Raw genomic sequence first — 17,659 nt, 5'->3', positions numbered from 1 at the left:
ATTTCTGGTCGCCTGGGGTTCTGAGCGATATTTTAAAAGTTAAAGGCATTTTTAAAAGTCGGTGAAATTACGGGAATTTACATCCCGTGCCGCATAGAATAGTTAGAACGTACCTCATCTCTAGTGATGTTCTTAAACGTAACTTTCACAGTCGTAAAATATGAAAGTCGATATAGACTTGAAATAATATTTAATTTGTCAACATGTGTATATTTAAATAAATAATAATCGTTAAAACAAGAAGAAAATAAGAACAGAAATACAAATTTTTCTTTAAAAAAATACTTAGTTATTGAAATCAATTTACTAATCATAAATCAAAAAATATAATGGGGCAACTATTAATTGAGAGCAAGCTAACAAATTATAATATTAGTATTTATTTTGTCTTTAGTATGTTGTCTAGGGACATCGAATAGGCCTCAGTTATATATTTTTTGTTGATTTGTATCTTATATTTTACATTTAACGACTGAACTACGCGTCGCAGTAGTGCAGATTGAAGCGCCGCATGCGCTCACGCCTGTGCGGCAACAATGTACGGCCAAATAGTTCCCGTGCCGCATCATTGGAAAAGAGTTTTACATCTGTGCTTTACGCAAAATACTTCCCGTACATTTTTAAGATAAACTGATTACATATGAAACAAGGAATACAGTTAACTCTTTTATATGAGAAAATCCACCGCCGCACCAGGAGTAAGACAAAGACATTTAGCTGCCGCACAGGCTGGAACTCAAATACGACAAAATACTTCTCGTACGTCGAACGTGTTAAAGCAACTCTTTTGCAATACGTTTACATTATATATTATGCCACGCTTATAACAAAAATAAATGCCAAAACTATAATATCAAGAAATGAGTCACATGCGACTCTCGAACTTCCAAACTTCATTATGAGTCGTATACAACTCATTGGACAATTAAGTTGCATAAAATGATGAACCTTAAAATATAATATGCTGTCGCGGATTTTCTTAGAATCTTTAAATAGGAATTTACCGCCATACATAATTTTTGCGTAACTTTTAACAGTTATGGACAGACACACTACAGAAGCTCTCAAAATGAAAATGTTTTTCCGTTCTTACCACATTTTTCACTGAAATGCTGCGCTGTTATTGGTCGGAGCGTGATGTTATGTAGCTTTTCTCGATAAATGGAATATCCAACAAGAAATATTTTTTCAAGTCGAACCACTAGATTATCGTGTTCAAACAGCATCATAAATTAGTGTAGATTACTGATGAAACTGAAAATGTAAACTGTGCTATTATTGAGATGTTATTGGAATAATATGTTTTACTTAATTATTTAGGATTTGTATTAGTTGTGTAATATCCACCAATACTCTATGATTTTTCAACCATTGAATTGAAATATGTTATAATTACTCTTAATTTAAGTAATACCATAGCAATGTATATATAATATTACCAGGTGTAATGATTCTCAGTAAGCGTTATAAACAAACCATTGTTTTATATCTGGTTCCTGTTACTTGAACGGTAAGCGTAAAATGTATTACTATTATAAACAAAACTTGTAAAAATATACCAATTCTCACCACTCACTTTTACCCTAAAAAGTTGTGAGATCCGTGTAATACCAAGTCGATTACTTTATTTAGTTCGCAGGTACTTAGGGGACCTTCTGTCTCAAGTTATTACGTAATTAGCTAACCTATAATAGACAAGGTACATGAAATTAAAAGGAGTACCTTTTTCTTTCATGTACCTTCTATTTGTGGAATACCAACAATGGATATTCTAAAGCGCACTCTCTGTCTTATTTATTTTTCTCATTTTTGTAATTGTAAGTAGTCTTCCTCTTTTAATTTTCCGGTACCTACTATTTCTTGAGTTACGCTACGTAAACGCTACAGTATTCACTCAAAGCCCGCTCCCTGTCTCTATATGATCTTGTCTGATTGTGTCTGTTTGATCTGATATGATCTTCTTCTGATGTTATAATTTTGGACTAGTCTAGAAGGTAAATCAATGAAATTTAAAATACACCGTGTATATAATATTACGTGCTAGGCTGTTGGCGATTCGGGCTTCTGGTTTCATCCACAACGAAGTTATAGGGGGTCGAAAATGGCTTGAATTGCTTTTTGTTCGAATTGGTAGGGGCACTACCGTGCCGCCAGATACATTTTTAATAAAGTTCGTCGCTCATTACCGTATACACCGCGTGAGTTCATATTTTTAGATCTTTTGTGTGATCAACATTGTGTTGACTGTATTTTGGTATTTTATTGCGTTAATAAGTGCCTCGTTGGTCCAGTGGTATATGTGGTATCGGATCACATGGTCCTGGTTTCTAATCCTATGTCAAGAATATAAGATACTTCTTCAAAGAAATTTTCAGTTAAATTCTCAGCCTGGAGTTAGGAAGTTGGTGGTGTCACACCCCCAAATCTCGGAGAGTACATCAAACCAACAGTTACAGTCACTATCATTAACATCTGATAGTGATCATCAACGAATCTTACATTATCACTCTATCACGTTAGAGCAGCGTAGTGGGTCTATATCACTTATGTTATTAGGAGGCCTGGCCCTGTATTGGGTCTTTAAAGTAGCCTGATAATGATGATTTAACTGCGGGTACTGCTACAGTCTGCGATCAACTTTAAATCATTTTATCAATTAGTCAGCGTTTTGTCTTCTATATAGTCTTAGGCTTATCTAACGGTCGACATTCAAGTAGATCAATTTGTGTGAAAATGTTGTCTCTTAAAGACTTAGACATGGCCCTTCGTAAAATATTTCACCCTATTTCAGAAAGAAGAATGTCATATTCAAATAACGGAAACAACGGTGAATGGATAGAAATGAAAGAGGTATGACTAGATTTAAGTTTCTTTCTTTTTAAATAAGGGGAGAGCTATTTTACTAGGAATCATTTTTATGGACAGGTTGCTCAGGACAACTCTACGATCTTGATTCCTCCCTTTTTCTACACGACAGCGAGACTCTGTGAACGTTGACATCCTTGGGCATCAACGGTTACCCGCACCAAACATTTGGCTTTGGCAATTGAAATTCCTAATCCAAACATCTACTAGTAAGATGTGGAATGCAGTTCCTACGTCTTCCGCTACTTATAATTGAAACATCTTTAAGGCAAGCTTGTATAGGTATTTTCTTGCGTCCCACCTTAAACCTCATCGCTTTCCATCATGCATGATTGTAATCAAGATCCAGGCCCTGTAGTATCATATACTCGTAGATAGGGCCTGGCTAAAATAATTTGATCATGATGAAAGCTAAAGATTGATTTGTTTGAAGCCAACAGTAAAAGGATTCATCACTACGAGGCTGTGGTTCGATCCCCGCCCGTTAGGAGGGGAATGACAATATTGGTCATATTGAAAAGATGGCACATAAAAGGAGGAGGTTCTCAATGTGATCGGTATTTTTTTTTCATATATATACACCTAATTACTCGAAGACGACTGGGCCGATTTCAAAAATTCTCGTTTTGTTTTAATTAAGATGTTGTTTTTGCAGTTGTCACAACCACCCACCGAGCCTACACCGCCGCCACGGGAACATTCATTCATACCTACTGCTACCCCGCATTGTGAGGTAAGTTATGATTATTGTTCAATGTGATTTCCATTTGTATGTGTAAACTAAGAGCCGAGAGCCCAGTGGATATGACCTCTGCCTGCCGATTCCGGAGGGTGTGGGTTCGAATCCACGTCCAATCACGTGTCTCAATCGGTGAAGGAAAACATCGTGAGGAAACCTGCATACCAGAGAATTATCTTAATTCTCTGCGTGTGTGAAGTCTGCCAATCAGCATTGGGCCAGCGTGGTGGACTATTGGCCTTACCCCTCTTATTCTGAGAGGAGACTCGAGCTCAGCAGTGAGCCGAATATGGGTTGATGACGACGATCGTTTTAAAAGCTATATGGGCTCCCGCACACGGGCCACCGGCCACAACCACAAAACGCCGCTACCGGCATATTTCCTGTTCTTTTCATACATTTTATATGGGCTCGCCGCACACGGTTGACGCCGGTGGCCGCCACACGCTACAATCGTCGCTGCTCGCTTGTGGCCCGCACAGTCTACTAAACGCCGAATCACCCCTCTCTCTCTTATCTCAGTAAACCTGTTAGAGTCGAAAAGTAGCAGCAACCGACCGCAAGTGTCGGCCACCAGCTACAAGTGGCTGTCGCGCGCTTCAGCTGCTTTTGTGGCCACTTCTTGCTTTTTGTGACGGCGTTTGTGGCTGACGCATGTAGCCCGTGTGCGGCGACACTAAGCACTTGAAAAAAAAACACAGTTTGAAATCAGAGACAGCCACTTTAATTTTAATGATAATAATTACAACCCGTGCGCATTAACTTGACACCTGGCTACGAACCACATCGATACAAACATCGTCGTGAGCATAAAAACAAACATGAGCAAAAGCTCATACTGCGTAATCGATTCAGAAATTAGTTGCAATTATTAAGTATCAAAAAATTATAGTATAAAATAAACAAGTCGATAATTTAATATGTTTTTCTCTATTTTTTGAGTAAACTCGTTAGTCGCAGCGTGTACTCGTATTTCTTCGCAAGTTCATGTAAAGTATAAATTATAACATCGAAACTTTGCGTTTCAACTTTCACCTACAGTAGTTTGAAAGTTACAACTTAAAGCGACTGGTTCTGAAACATAGTGAGTAAACGAATCCTGTTACGTTATTGTTAAGTTTAAATTATTCATGTAATGTTCAGCTCTTTTATCCAAATAAGTTTTTAGATAACTAGCTTCGCACGGGAGCTATGTAGATACTAATGTTTTAATTCATCTATACCCTATATATAGATGTGAAGATGATGATAGATGTTTTGAAGTGGTCTGAAGAATTAATAATGTTTAATTCTTCTACATAGCAGTTTTGTTGGTTTAAAATATAATTATATTATGCATTGCAGTCGGTATTACTTGCTTGATTTTTTTTTGTTTATTTTTTGTCTTCTAGAATCTAATTTGTTTTGCCATTGGTTCCCTGTTCGTAGTATTAAGCTTTTAGTTTCCCTGACAAATAAACATTCCGGAGTGAATTTTATTAAAACTGACGATGAGCTTTCTGAGCAATTGAAGAACATAATATTAGTTTACAGAGCGTAAAGAATGTTTTATTAGAAAATCGTTGCATTGTTCAGGTACTGCGCTACGAGTATATACTTGATTCCTCATTCCACCTGAATTCTTTAAATTTTACCGAGAATGTTTTGTAGAAAAAGAGCGAGTTTATTCTCTAAAATCTTTTAGGGATTCTTAAGGGATTTATATTCAGGGATTTCTTCCTGCAAAACCGACAGTAGATAGCACATACGATGTTATTTTACGTACGTAATTATTAGTGCTAATAATTTGGATCTGTAAAATATTTTTCTTAAAGTTTTAGTCAATTTTATTTTGCGGGGACTCAAGAAATCTAGGACCTTATCTTTGGCGGCGTAGATGTTGCATAGAGGGTCAATGAGTTACCCATCTGGTTAACTGAAACATAAAGCTCTTAAGCTGAGCTAACTCATATCTTGTTTTCTAGGCTATGTCACTGTTCGGATCAGACAAAGATTCTTCGGGCTTCTGTTCAATGGCACGTTTGTGGTGACTTGCGGTGCTATTGCTATCATAAGCTATCATTGTAAAAGTGACGCATCTGAGTATTAGATACATATTATTGCCAATGCGATGAGGTGTGACGAAGTCGCCTTCTACACGACACTATCCCCTGTTGTGGTTCTCAACAGAGAGGTCCTGGGTTTGATTCTTGGGTCAGTTTAGGATTTTAAAATGTAGCTCTAGGGTTAGTGGTAAGCATAAGTCGTGGTTAGTTACCATCCTATCGGAAAAGTCGTACCTCCAAATAATTTAGCGTTCCGGTACGATGCCGCGTAGAATCCAGAGGTATGGGCAATAAATTTGCACTCGTACCTCTTCCAAGTTAGCCCGCTTCCAGTGCATCGTGCATCGTCACTTAACATCAGGTGGCATTGCATCAAGAGCTAACTTGTCATTGAATAAAAAACGTGAGTTTTACTCTCATTTCACGCAAAACGAGTGTTTTTTGGAACTTATAATGTATATCTATTCTACATCTCTATTTATCGTATATTGCAATTGTAAAATAATTTTTCAACTCCTACTGTATAATCTACTCAATAAGAATCCTCAAACAATATCACAAAGCTATTCTTTCCGTATAAGTCGTCCACAAACACACGGATAAATAGTGCTACAGTTATTTTTTTAATTTTAAATAGTTGGCTACCAAAATTTTAGCTTCCGTATATAATAAGAGACATATCTAGAAGGCCACACCGAGACAAAATCAACGAGACCATGCCCAATGTCAATCAGATATTAGGTACAAACGGTCGCCCGCGACTTCGTCCGCGTGACCTCGTGAAACTTCAACCCCTCTTTCACCCCCTTGTATTAATATTTTTGCACGTTTTATATATAATAAATAGTCCAGTCATCATTTTACAAAAACATAACTTGAAACGTGAACGAATTATTAAAAAAATATCAACCACTTTTTAACCCTTTAGTACCACTACCCAAGCTACCCCTTCCAAGACTTACCCTAACCTACACCTACTCTACCCGTACCCTACCCCTACCCTGCCCCTATCCAACCCGTATTCTACCACTATCCTACCCTTACCCTAACCTAACCCTACCCTACCCCTTTCCCTAAACCAACTCAACCCCAACCCTACTCCTACCCTACACCTACCCTACCCCAACTCAACTTTTTTATTCTAACAACAGTTTAGTAGCGCACGCGATGTTAAGAATATTTTAGATAAAGTTTTACACCTTGGGTTACATTATTGAAGTTTTAGGAAGTACCCCTATTTTTTTTGAAAATATAATATAGCTTATTGCACTCGGGGATAGTGAAGCTTCCCAACAGTGAAAGAATTTTTCAAATCGGTTCAGCAGTTTCGGAGCATTACATACAAACACACAAACAAACAATCAAATCTCTTCTCCTTATTATATTAGTATAGATTAACCATATTTTGTAAATTCTTTTATTTCGCTTATCATGGTCGTAGAAAAAGTATTGTATACCACTTCACGTAATTAGCGATTATATTTTGGATTTCCTAAATTTTTATTTTGGACTATTTCTAATTTCAATGCGAAGGCGCCGGCGGTGATAGAGGTGGTAGAGGCGGAGGGCATGGCGGAAATGGAGGAGGCTGAGGTGAGTGATACAAAAGACTCGAGTCTTTTAGCTCTTTTTTATTTAAGCCTCTGTTTTTTTAGGCCACTAAAAGGCTAAAAGACCAAATAGCTCTTTAGCTTCGAGTCTGATTCTATATGGAGTCTTTGTTTATTAGAACTTCGAGCCCTAATATTACTAGCTAAAGACTAGCTTTTTGAGAAAGCTCGCGTCTCTTCATATATGCTGAAAGGCTAAAAGCCGAAAGGGCCTGCTGGGCAGGGCTCTGAGCCCTAAAGAGTTTAGGCTTTTTTATTATGAATAAATTTAGTACATAATACGTTTATTATGAATGCGAATGTATTGTTAACTGTGTGACGTCATTCTAAATCCAATATGGCGGATTGATTTTGAATTTGAATTTTGAATACGAATTTCGTGAATTCGAATTTTGGATTCGATTCATGGATTCGAATTTCGGATTCGAAATTTGGATTCAATTTTTGTTTTCGAATCTTGTGGGATTAGAATCTGTTTTCGCCATTGATGAAATGCCCAAATATCGATCTTGATAAGAAATTTCAATCTGGCAGCTTTTTTAAATAATACAAGGTATGTCAAACAGAAAAATCTTTGAAATATAACCTCATACATGGTACCTACATAAAATATTAAATATTTTCTTCATTCATTCACTCTAAGCTGCAAGAGCTTCTTCCAATAAAAAGGCTAGTCCTTTAATATATAATCTATACTAATATTATAAAGCTGAAGAGTTTGGTTGTTTGATTGAACGCGCTAATCTCAGGAACTACTGGTCCGATTTGAAAAATTCTTTCAATGTTAGATAGCCCATTTATCGAGGAAGGCTATATATTATTCCTGTATTCCTACGGGAACAGGAACCACGGGGCGCGGGTAAAACCTCGCCGCGTCAGCTAGTATTATATAAACTAAGTAAAAAATCAAATTATGAGGCGTGCACTTTTGGTTTTGACACTTTATTTATAATTTCTAGGCTCAGGCGCCGGCTGTGGTAGAGGTGGCGGATGTGCTGACGCCGGCGTTGGTTGAGGTGCCGGAGGAGGAGGAGGCCGAGGAGGTGGAGGTATGTCATGGCTTTCTATACTTGTAAAAGAATTTTCAAAATTCTTTTAGTAGATCCAGAGAATACTCCCCTGCAACCTCACAAACTTTACCTCTTAATGATATTAGTATAGATGCCCCACGATTTTACCCACTATTTTTTTGTAGTTCCCGTTCCCATAAGAATACGGGAATAAAATATACCTACGACACTCTCAAATAACGTGGCTTTCCAGTGGTAAAAGAATTTTCAAAATTGGTCCAGATCCAGAGTTTATATAACGCCACAACCGTTGCCTCTTTAAATTAGTTTAAATTTGTATAAAGTGAGCAAAGGTGGTGTTTATTAACTCCGTGAGACAAAAATACTCCCATTCTTTTGTTTTCAGCTTCGTTTTTAATGCCACACTTACACCACCATGTACAAAGGAGGTTGCCTAGTAGAGAATTTAATATAAAAAGGAAATATTGAAAAAATTATATCTTGATTTCGAAAACTAAAAGAAAATTTAATTTTTTTATTGCATATTTCTTATGCCTACTATTTCAGTAATTATCCGAACTTAAAAATAACAGAAAAAAATGAAAGGAAATTTTTGTTTTGGCTATATAGTATATTTAATACTTTTGCCTTTCATTATGACAGAGTAAAAGAAAATTAAAAAAAAAACAGTATATATACACAGAGTAACCCAAGTTAGTCTTTACAAGCAACGTACTGGAGCCGGGGAAGGCCATTAAAAAACCAAACGTCACCCGTCTCCTTCACCGAATACACAAACTTTTTTCATAATTTGTATTTCAAAATTTAACACCAACAACAATTACGTAAATTTATATAATAAGCAATAATTACCAATAAAAAATACACCATCTTATTTGTTTAGTTTTTGTGTTTTAAATTTAATTTTTTTAAACAATCAATACGACTCAGTTCAGTTAGGCAAAAAAAAAAAATAGTTTTTTTTTTCAAATTCTGTTAAAATATATTAATAATGACTAAAATGAATGAATAAATTACCAATATATTTATTTCAACAAACAATTAATAAAAAAATCAATTTCAAAGAATAAAAAAATATATTGTACAATTTTTTTAACACTGTTTAATTTTTGTTCACTGGATTATTAATTTATATTTTGAACTCGCTTAGAAAGCTGTTTAGTAAAAAAAATACTTAGCTTTCAAAATAGTATTTATTACACATGTATTCTACAGGAGATATTTTCGCGGCACTGTACGTCGACCGACGATTTACCATGAAGGTGCCGGATCTAGTGAGTGGTGGTAGAGCAAAAATCTCCGAGCATAGCTTTGGAATTGAGACCATGGGTGTAGGGCTAATGCATTTCTTTAGAACTATGCTGTTTTACGACCACCGCTCGTGCTGTTTTACGACCACCGCTCGTGTGCTATTCACAAAAACACTCATGCTACAATGGCCCCCATTACATGACAGTGGCATAAATAACCATTATATATTGATTTTTAAATACAAATAAAAAAGCATTTAGCACTCACCATACTTTAGATGTAAAATCTGATAAAATAAACAATTAAATGTGGTACGACAACTACTGAAAGACTTCACGGATCGGTAATCACGGTGTTGAGTATAATTGATATTATATAAACTAAATGGAACAAATTATGAGGCGTGCACTTTAGGATTTGCCACACTATTTCTAATTTCTAGGCGCAAGCGCCGGCGGCGGTAGAGATGGAGGAGGCGCAAGCGGCGGCGGCGGTAGAGATGGAGGAGGCGCAAGCGACGGCGGCGGTAGAGGTAGCGGAGGCGCAGGTGCCGGCGGCAGAAGAGGTGGCGGAGTTGCAGGCGCCGGTGACGGTAGAGGTGGCGGAAGCGCATGCGATGGCAGCGGTTGAGGTGGCGGAGGCGGCGGACGTGGCTGAAAAGATGGAGGTTGAGGAGGTAAAATAATTTTCAAAATCCTTTTAGTAGATCCAGAGAAAACCCCCTACAATCTCACAAACTTTACCTCTGATATTAGACGCTTCACGATTTCACCCACGTAGTTCCAATTACCATAAAAATACAGGGATAGACTATAGCCTATGACAATCACAAATAACCTGGCTTTCAATTGGAAAATCAAATTATGAGGCGTGCACTTTAGGATTTGCCACACTATTTCGAATTTCTAGGAGCAAGCGCCGGCAGCGGTGGAGCTGGCGGAAGCGCAGGCACCGGCGGCGGTAGAGGTGGCGCAGGCGCAGGCGCCGGCAGCGGTAGTGGTGGCGGAGGCGCAGGCGCCGGCGGCGGTAGTGGTGGCGGAGGCGCATGCGCCGGCGGCGGTAGAGGTGGCGGAGTTGCAGGCGCCGGCGGAGGTAGAGGTGGCGGAAGCGCATGCGCTGGCAGCGGTTGAGGTGGAGGATGCGGAGCACGTGGCTGAGGATATGGAGGTTGAGGAGGTGGAGGTATGACGTGGCTTTCTATTGGTACTTGTAAAATAATTTTCAAAATCCTTTTAGTAGATCCAGAGAAAACCCCCTACGACCTCACAAACTTTACTTTCTGATATTGGAATAGACGCCTCACGATTTCACCCACGTAGTTCCAATGAACATAAAAATACAGGGATAAACTATAGCCTGTAGTGACACTCACAAATAGTGGTAAAAGAATTTTCAAATTTGGTTCAGTAGATCCAGAGTTTATATAACACCACAACCGTTACCTCTTTAAAATATTAGTTTAGATTTGTATGCAGCAAATGTTTCTAAATGTCCCTACTAGGAATTATAACACCTTTTTGGAATTGAGAACATGGGTGTAGGGCTAATACATTTCTTTAGAACTATGCTGTTTTACGACCACCGCTCGTACTATCTATTGTGTACTATTCACAAAAACACTCGTGCTAAAATGGCCCCAATTACATGACAGTGGCATAAATAACCATTATATATTGATTTTTAAATACAAATAAAAAACAATATGTTTAGCACTCATCATACTTTAAATGTAAATTCTGATAAAATAAACAATTACATGTGGTACGACAACTACTGAAAGACTTCACGGATCGGTAATCACGGTGTTGAGTTAATTATATTATATAAACTAATTGGAAATTCAAATTATGAGGCGTGCACTTTAGGATTTGCCACACTATTTCGAATTTCTAGGAGCAAGCGCCGGCAGCGGTGGAGCTGGCGGAAGCGCAGGCACCGGCGGTGGTAGAGGTGGCGCAGGCGCAGGCGCCGGCAGCGGTAGTGGTGGCGGAGGCGCAGGCGCCGGCGGCGGTAGAGGTGGCGGATTTGCAGGCGCCGGCGGCGGTAGAGGTAGCGGAAGCGCATACGCTGGCAGCGGTTGAGGTGGCGGCGGCTGAGGAGCTAGCGGAAAAGATGGAGGTTGAGGAGGAGGTAAGACGTGGCTTTCTATTGGTACTTGTAAAATAATTTTCAAAACCCTTTTAGTAGATCCAGAGAAAACCCCCTACAATCTCACAAACTTTACCTCTGATATTGGAATAGACGCCCCACGATTTCACCCACGTAGTTCCAATTACCATAAAAATACAGGGATAAACTATAGCCTATGACACTCACAAATAACCTGGCTTTCTAGTGGTAAAAGAATTTTCAAAATTGGTTTAGTAGATCCAGTATATAACACCATAACCGTTACCTCTTTATAATATTAACTAGTGGACGCCCGCGACTTCGTCCGCGTAAATTTCGATGTCAACTTTCCTACTACCACTACCCCAACCCTACCCTACCCTACCCGCATCGTACCCCTACCCTTCCCGTACCCTATCCCTTTCCTACCCCTATCCCACCCGTACCCCTATCTCAAAGCTATCCTACCCCTACCCTACCACTTCCCTATCCTACTCGTACCTCTACCCTACCACTACCCTACCTCTACCCTATCACTACCCTAAAGCCTACCCTACCCCTACACTACCCTTACGCTTCCCTACCCATACCCTACCCTACCCTGTAACTTCTCTATCTTACTCCTACCCTTAGCAAAATCGGTCCAGTACTTCGAGAGTGGTGGTACGACCAAGAGAAATAGAGACTTCTATGCTAATAATATAAAGAGGTAAAGTTCGTGTGGTTGTAGGAGGTAATCTCTGGATCTACTGGACCGATTTGGAAAATTGTTTTACCAATAGAAAGCTACGTTATTTGCGAGTGTCATAGGCTATGTTTGATCCCCATATTCACACGGGAACGGGAACTACGTAAATGAAAGCGCCGGGCGTCATATAGCGGAATTTCGGCGTCTTTTAGAAATTTTGTATTATCTCCGAAACTATTTAAGTAATTAACATACTGTAAAGGGAAAATCTTATCTCCATAATATCCTTGTGATTATTAAATAATTTATTTTAATAAGGATTAAAGTTTATTTGTATAAATAATGACGTAAACCTAAGTATATAAAATTAATAATTTTTAAAACACAAAAGGTACTATATCTGCTAATATATAGAAGATAGATATATGGTGTTGTGACTTTTTTGTAGAACTTTTAAAGATACATAAAGTCTCTATACATTAATTTCAATTTTACACAGTAGTTAAGGCAGCGCATGCGAATAAGTCTGTTTAAGAGGATTTTCAGTCCGACCTGTATGACAAAAACTGTGATAACTCGGTTTATATATATGATACCAATATAAAATATAGCTTATAGCACTTCCCGATAATGTAGCATTCTACTGGTGAAAGAATTTTTGAAATCGGATCAGTAGTTCCGAAGATTACCCCATTTAAAAAATGTGACAAACTTACAAACTTACAAACTTTACCTCTTTATAATATTAGTATAGAGTATAGATTTAGATTTGTATGCAAATGTTTCTAAATGTCCCTACTGGAATTATATCACCTTTTTGGAATTGAGAACATGGAAGTAGGGCTAATGCATTTCTTTAGAACTATGCACAAAAACTCTCATGCTACAATGGCTTCCATTACATGACAGTGGCTTAAATAACCATTATATATTGATTTTTAAATATAAATAAAAAAACAATATGTTTTGCACTCATCATAATTTAAATGTAAATTTTGATAAAACAAACAATTAAATGTGGTACGACAACTACTGAAAGACTTCACGGACCGGTAATCACGGTGTTGAGTTGATATTATATAAACTAATTGCAAAATCAAATTATGAGGCGTGCACTTTAGGATTTGCCACACTATTTCTAATTTCTAGGCACAAGTGCCGGCAGTGGTGGAGCTGGCGGAAGCGCAGGCACCGGCGGCGGTAGAGGTGGCGCAGGCGCAGGCGCCGGCAGCGGTAGAGGTGGCGGAGTTGCAGGCGCCGGCAGCGGTAGAGGTGGCGGAGTTGCAGGCGCCGGCGGAGGTAGAGGTGGTGGAAGCGCATGCGCTGGCAGCAGTTGATAAGGCGGCGGCAGAGGAGCTAGCGGAAAAGATGGAGGTTGAGGAGGAGGTAAGACGTGGCTTTCTATTGGTACTTGTAAAATAATTTTCAAAATCCTTTTAGTAGATCCAGAGAAAACCCCCTACAACCTCACAAACTTTACTTCTGATATTGGAATAGACGCCCCACGATTTCACCCACGTAGTTCCAATTACCATAAAAATACAGGGATAAACTATAGCCTATGACACTCACAACCACCTAACCTGGCTTTCTAGTGGTAAAAGAATTTTCAAAATTGGTTCAGTAGATTCAGAGTTTATATAACACCACAACCGTTACCTCTTTATAATATTAGTTTTGATTTGTATACAGCAAATGTTTCTAAAGGTCCCTACTAGGAATTAAAATACCTAATAAGACCTTTTCTTACGAAATGACGTAATGCACACAGCTGCTTGAGGATACGTTGCTGGATAAATCTTGTAAAAAATAACGTATGTAAAGTGATTTATTATTCCATGAGGCAAAGGTGGAGTTGCATATATCGGATTGTGCTCTGTATTCTACAGGAGATATATTCGCGGCACTGTACGACGACCGATTGACAAAAAAATTAGTTAAATTAATTGAATGAAACGAATATTTAGCATTCACCATGTAGGTGCCGGATCTAGTGAGTAGCGGTAGAGCATAAACCTCCTTAGCACTTGAACTTGAGAACATGGGTGTAGGGTTAATGAATTTTTTTTACAACTTGTTAACACTCCTTTCGTAGAATCTTGAGAACAGTGACAAAATGGAGAGCGCACTAAAAGTTTGTTCCTAACTCAGTTATTTCAGGATTTATTTTGTTTAACTTGGCGTTTTATGAGATACATAGTATGTAATATGAACATTCGAAGTAGGTGCCGTTAAACGATTTTGATTTTTCTTGAATATAAAACTAATTTATTACTTATAAAATTATGACAAAAAAATTATTTCTGCAACTTACCACTCTTTGAACAAACAAATTTTTAATATTTTAGGATTTCTCAAAATCAAATATTTCAAATTAGGTTTATTATAGGCAAATTGGTTAAGCCGTTCAAAAGTTAGTTAAGACAGACATATTTACCTTCGCATTTATGATATTAATACTGATATACGTAGGGTGTTATTATGGCCTCTAAATCGTGCCGCAAGTGTAGTGGTTGGATACAAGATTTACCTTCATTTTTATTGACGCCTTGTTTGTAATTCAGATTGCAGTCTGGAGCTGTATTTTTGTTCTACATTGGTAGAGGTGCGCGATTTTCTTTATATGGAACGTTTTCAGGGACTAAGTGTTCATGGTCATTTTCATTGTTTTAATTGCTTATTGTTGGTCCCCGTTGTCTGTATTTTATTTATCAAAGAACACTGATTGTCAGGGCGTTAAAAACACAACATAAAAACAATCTGCCTGTCTTTCTGTAGTCTGTCTGTATAACGTAGGTACATGCCGTTTTGAAAGTTAAAGCACATTTTACAAGTACATAAAAAATAGTGTAGAGCAAAATATTTGTATCTTAGTTTTATTAAGAATCGTGTTTCTATACCGTTTTTCGGATATCCAGTATAGTGGTAAACACATCTACCGTCTTACTAAATATTCGACCAAAAAGTATCATATTACATTTAAGTCTACCTCTGAGAAAACGCTATTTCGTTTAACAATATATCTTTGTAACGAGAATCCGGATGCTCGGAAAATTAGAGGAATAGTTTTAGAGAACATTTTTCTTCATTTTGTTGCTGTTGAGATCTTTATCTCAACTCTTCAGGGCGTACAACGTTGCAGTGCGGAAGAGATTTTGATTTGTTGAGATTTCAGTATTGCACGTCTCAAGACTGCATTTTTTGTACTGTGGTATTTTGTATTACACTATATTATGGTATGGTATTTTGTATTGTAATAGTGATGTATGTATATCATCACTACTTAGCCCCAAAATAAGCGTACAGCATGTGTTATGGGTATTAAGATTAAGGATTTTGCCGTATTATTTTTGGTATTGGTAGGGTAGGGGTAGGGTAGGGGTAGAAAAGTGGTAGGGTAGGGGTAGGGTAGGGGTAGAAAAGTGGTAGGGTAGGGGTAGGGGTAGAAAAGTGGTAGGGTAGGGGTAGGGGTAGGGTAAGGGTAGGGTAGGGGTAGAGTATGGGTACGGTAGGGATAGAGTAAAATTTGAGTAAGGGTAGTGTAGGGTAGGGGTAGGGTAAGGGTAGGGTAGAGGTAGGGTAGGTGTAGGATAGGTAGGGGTAGGGAAGAAGTGAGTAGGAAAACTTGACCGCGTCCGCTAGTTCCATAAAAGATTTCCACCAATAAACTGATATATGAAGGTGTTGGTATGTCAAGATTTTTGTGTAAGTTGACGGAAGTATGAAGATAAATATATAAACAACAGCATTTTTTACATTTACTACATCTTTGTTTATTGAACAAAACTTAAAATTCCATTTTGTGTACTCCGTGCCAAGTCCGCCTGGTGTTGATATTAGTCGTTATTGAAAAAACATACATCAAATAAAAAAAGCATGTCTGAGAAAAAAATATATTTATGGTAATACGCCTTTAATAGATCACTGGCTTGGCACCTCCTTCAAAGTGATCAATAGGTAGAAAATATTATAATGTTATTTATCCCTTTTTAGTAATTTCGTGGGTACATTAATCTTTTGAAGTCGGTTAAATTAAAATAAAATAACTAAACGTGTGCATACATTTAGTCACAAACTTAATAAATATTGGTGGCTGATAGGGATGTATAATTTTCTGCCATTCTGAAGTGACAGGCGTACATATTTGGCAACAATAAAATGGGACGAATTTTGAATCGAGGAAATTCGAGTGTTGTCGATCAATGAATAAAAGTGGATGAAGTGTTGAAATTTGGCACATGTCACATGCCTAGCGTCCAAGCTCCGGTGCGATCGTTAATATTTTTCACATCATCAAAAAAAAAATTCGTTACAAACGGGTGAGACTATGTTGCAATAATGCATTCGGAAATTAAAATTTCCTTGGACGTCGCGGTCGCCTGACAGGTCCAAGGTTCCCTGTGAAGCACCTTTACAATTCATATTATCCTTTCAGAGAACGAGATTTTAGAATTGCAATATTATTCACTGTAGGTATATGAAAGATATTGTGTACATAGTAACATGAAAAGGTATTGACGAGTCCATTTATGGGACCCGAACTGCATAACTAATATTTGAAAAAAAAACATCTTGATAAATAACACGCAAGTAAGTCTGAACCTTTTTACAAGGTTTTATTTAAATCATTAAGGCCAAACCTTGCAACTGAATTTTAAATCAGTTATCCTCAACCGAACAATCTGAAAATGTATAATACACTTTTGGTTTGAAGGAATAGACAAAAAAAAACACTTTGGATACCGAAAATACATACATTTTTCAAACTATACACCCTCCCACTTCAGATTTCAGAGAATTTTGAGTTATTATAGCCGTTTTCATAATAATTGAATATAATATATTTCTCAGGTATATTCTACATACTCGTAAGTTCTGCAATAATAACAAATAGGACCGAGAGAGACGTAGCTTTCTAATTAATTAGAAAAATTGAAACATTTACAAAGAGAGTTGTGTGCAGCAAAATAGCCTTAGGTATTATTTTCTGTTTGTATGGCAATTGCATTGCTGACTAATCTGACGGTAAAAGGCTTTGCTTTTTGAAACGGAAAATTTATGATTTTTTTATAAAAACTAATCTCTTTTGTTAAATAGAATTTAATCTCTGGATACAAAGGTAATATGATGACATTGCCTTGGTTTTTAATAACTTTTGTATCTCATATACTGAGGGATAAAAGCTAATTTGATGAACTTGTAGAAGCATGCATTTTAAATTCAACATCCCTTTGTATTCATCCACTAAATTAATTTTAATTTATGGGTATTGCTATCTGAGCAGTATCTGACTGAAATTGGATAAATAAAGAAATACTCGT

At 37.5% G+C, this 17,659-nt stretch overlaps 1 protein-coding gene across 1 annotated transcript; it reads left to right on the top strand.

The window, feature by feature from the left end:
* The first annotated feature begins 2,799 nt into the window (after positions 1 to 2,799).
* LOC112057731 (fibrous sheath CABYR-binding protein-like) lies at positions 2,800 to 14,484 on the top strand. The gene is made up of 9 exons (XM_052890825.1): positions 2,800 to 2,850; positions 3,521 to 3,598; positions 7,183 to 7,242; positions 8,219 to 8,308; positions 9,984 to 10,217; positions 10,451 to 10,723; positions 11,435 to 11,671; positions 13,488 to 13,724; positions 14,434 to 14,484. Exons 1-9 carry the CDS (start codon positions 2,800 to 2,802, stop codon positions 14,482 to 14,484), a joined length of 1,311 nt encoding a protein of 436 aa, XP_052746785.1.
* Positions 14,485 to 17,659: the final 3,175 nt, after the last annotated feature.

The sequence above is a fragment of the Bicyclus anynana genome, chromosome Z (assembly GCF_947172395.1).
Source record: "Bicyclus anynana chromosome Z, ilBicAnyn1.1, whole genome shotgun sequence".
Taxonomy (NCBI): domain Eukaryota; kingdom Metazoa; phylum Arthropoda; class Insecta; order Lepidoptera; family Nymphalidae; genus Bicyclus; species Bicyclus anynana.
This window is presented reverse-complemented; position numbering and strand designations above follow the sequence as displayed.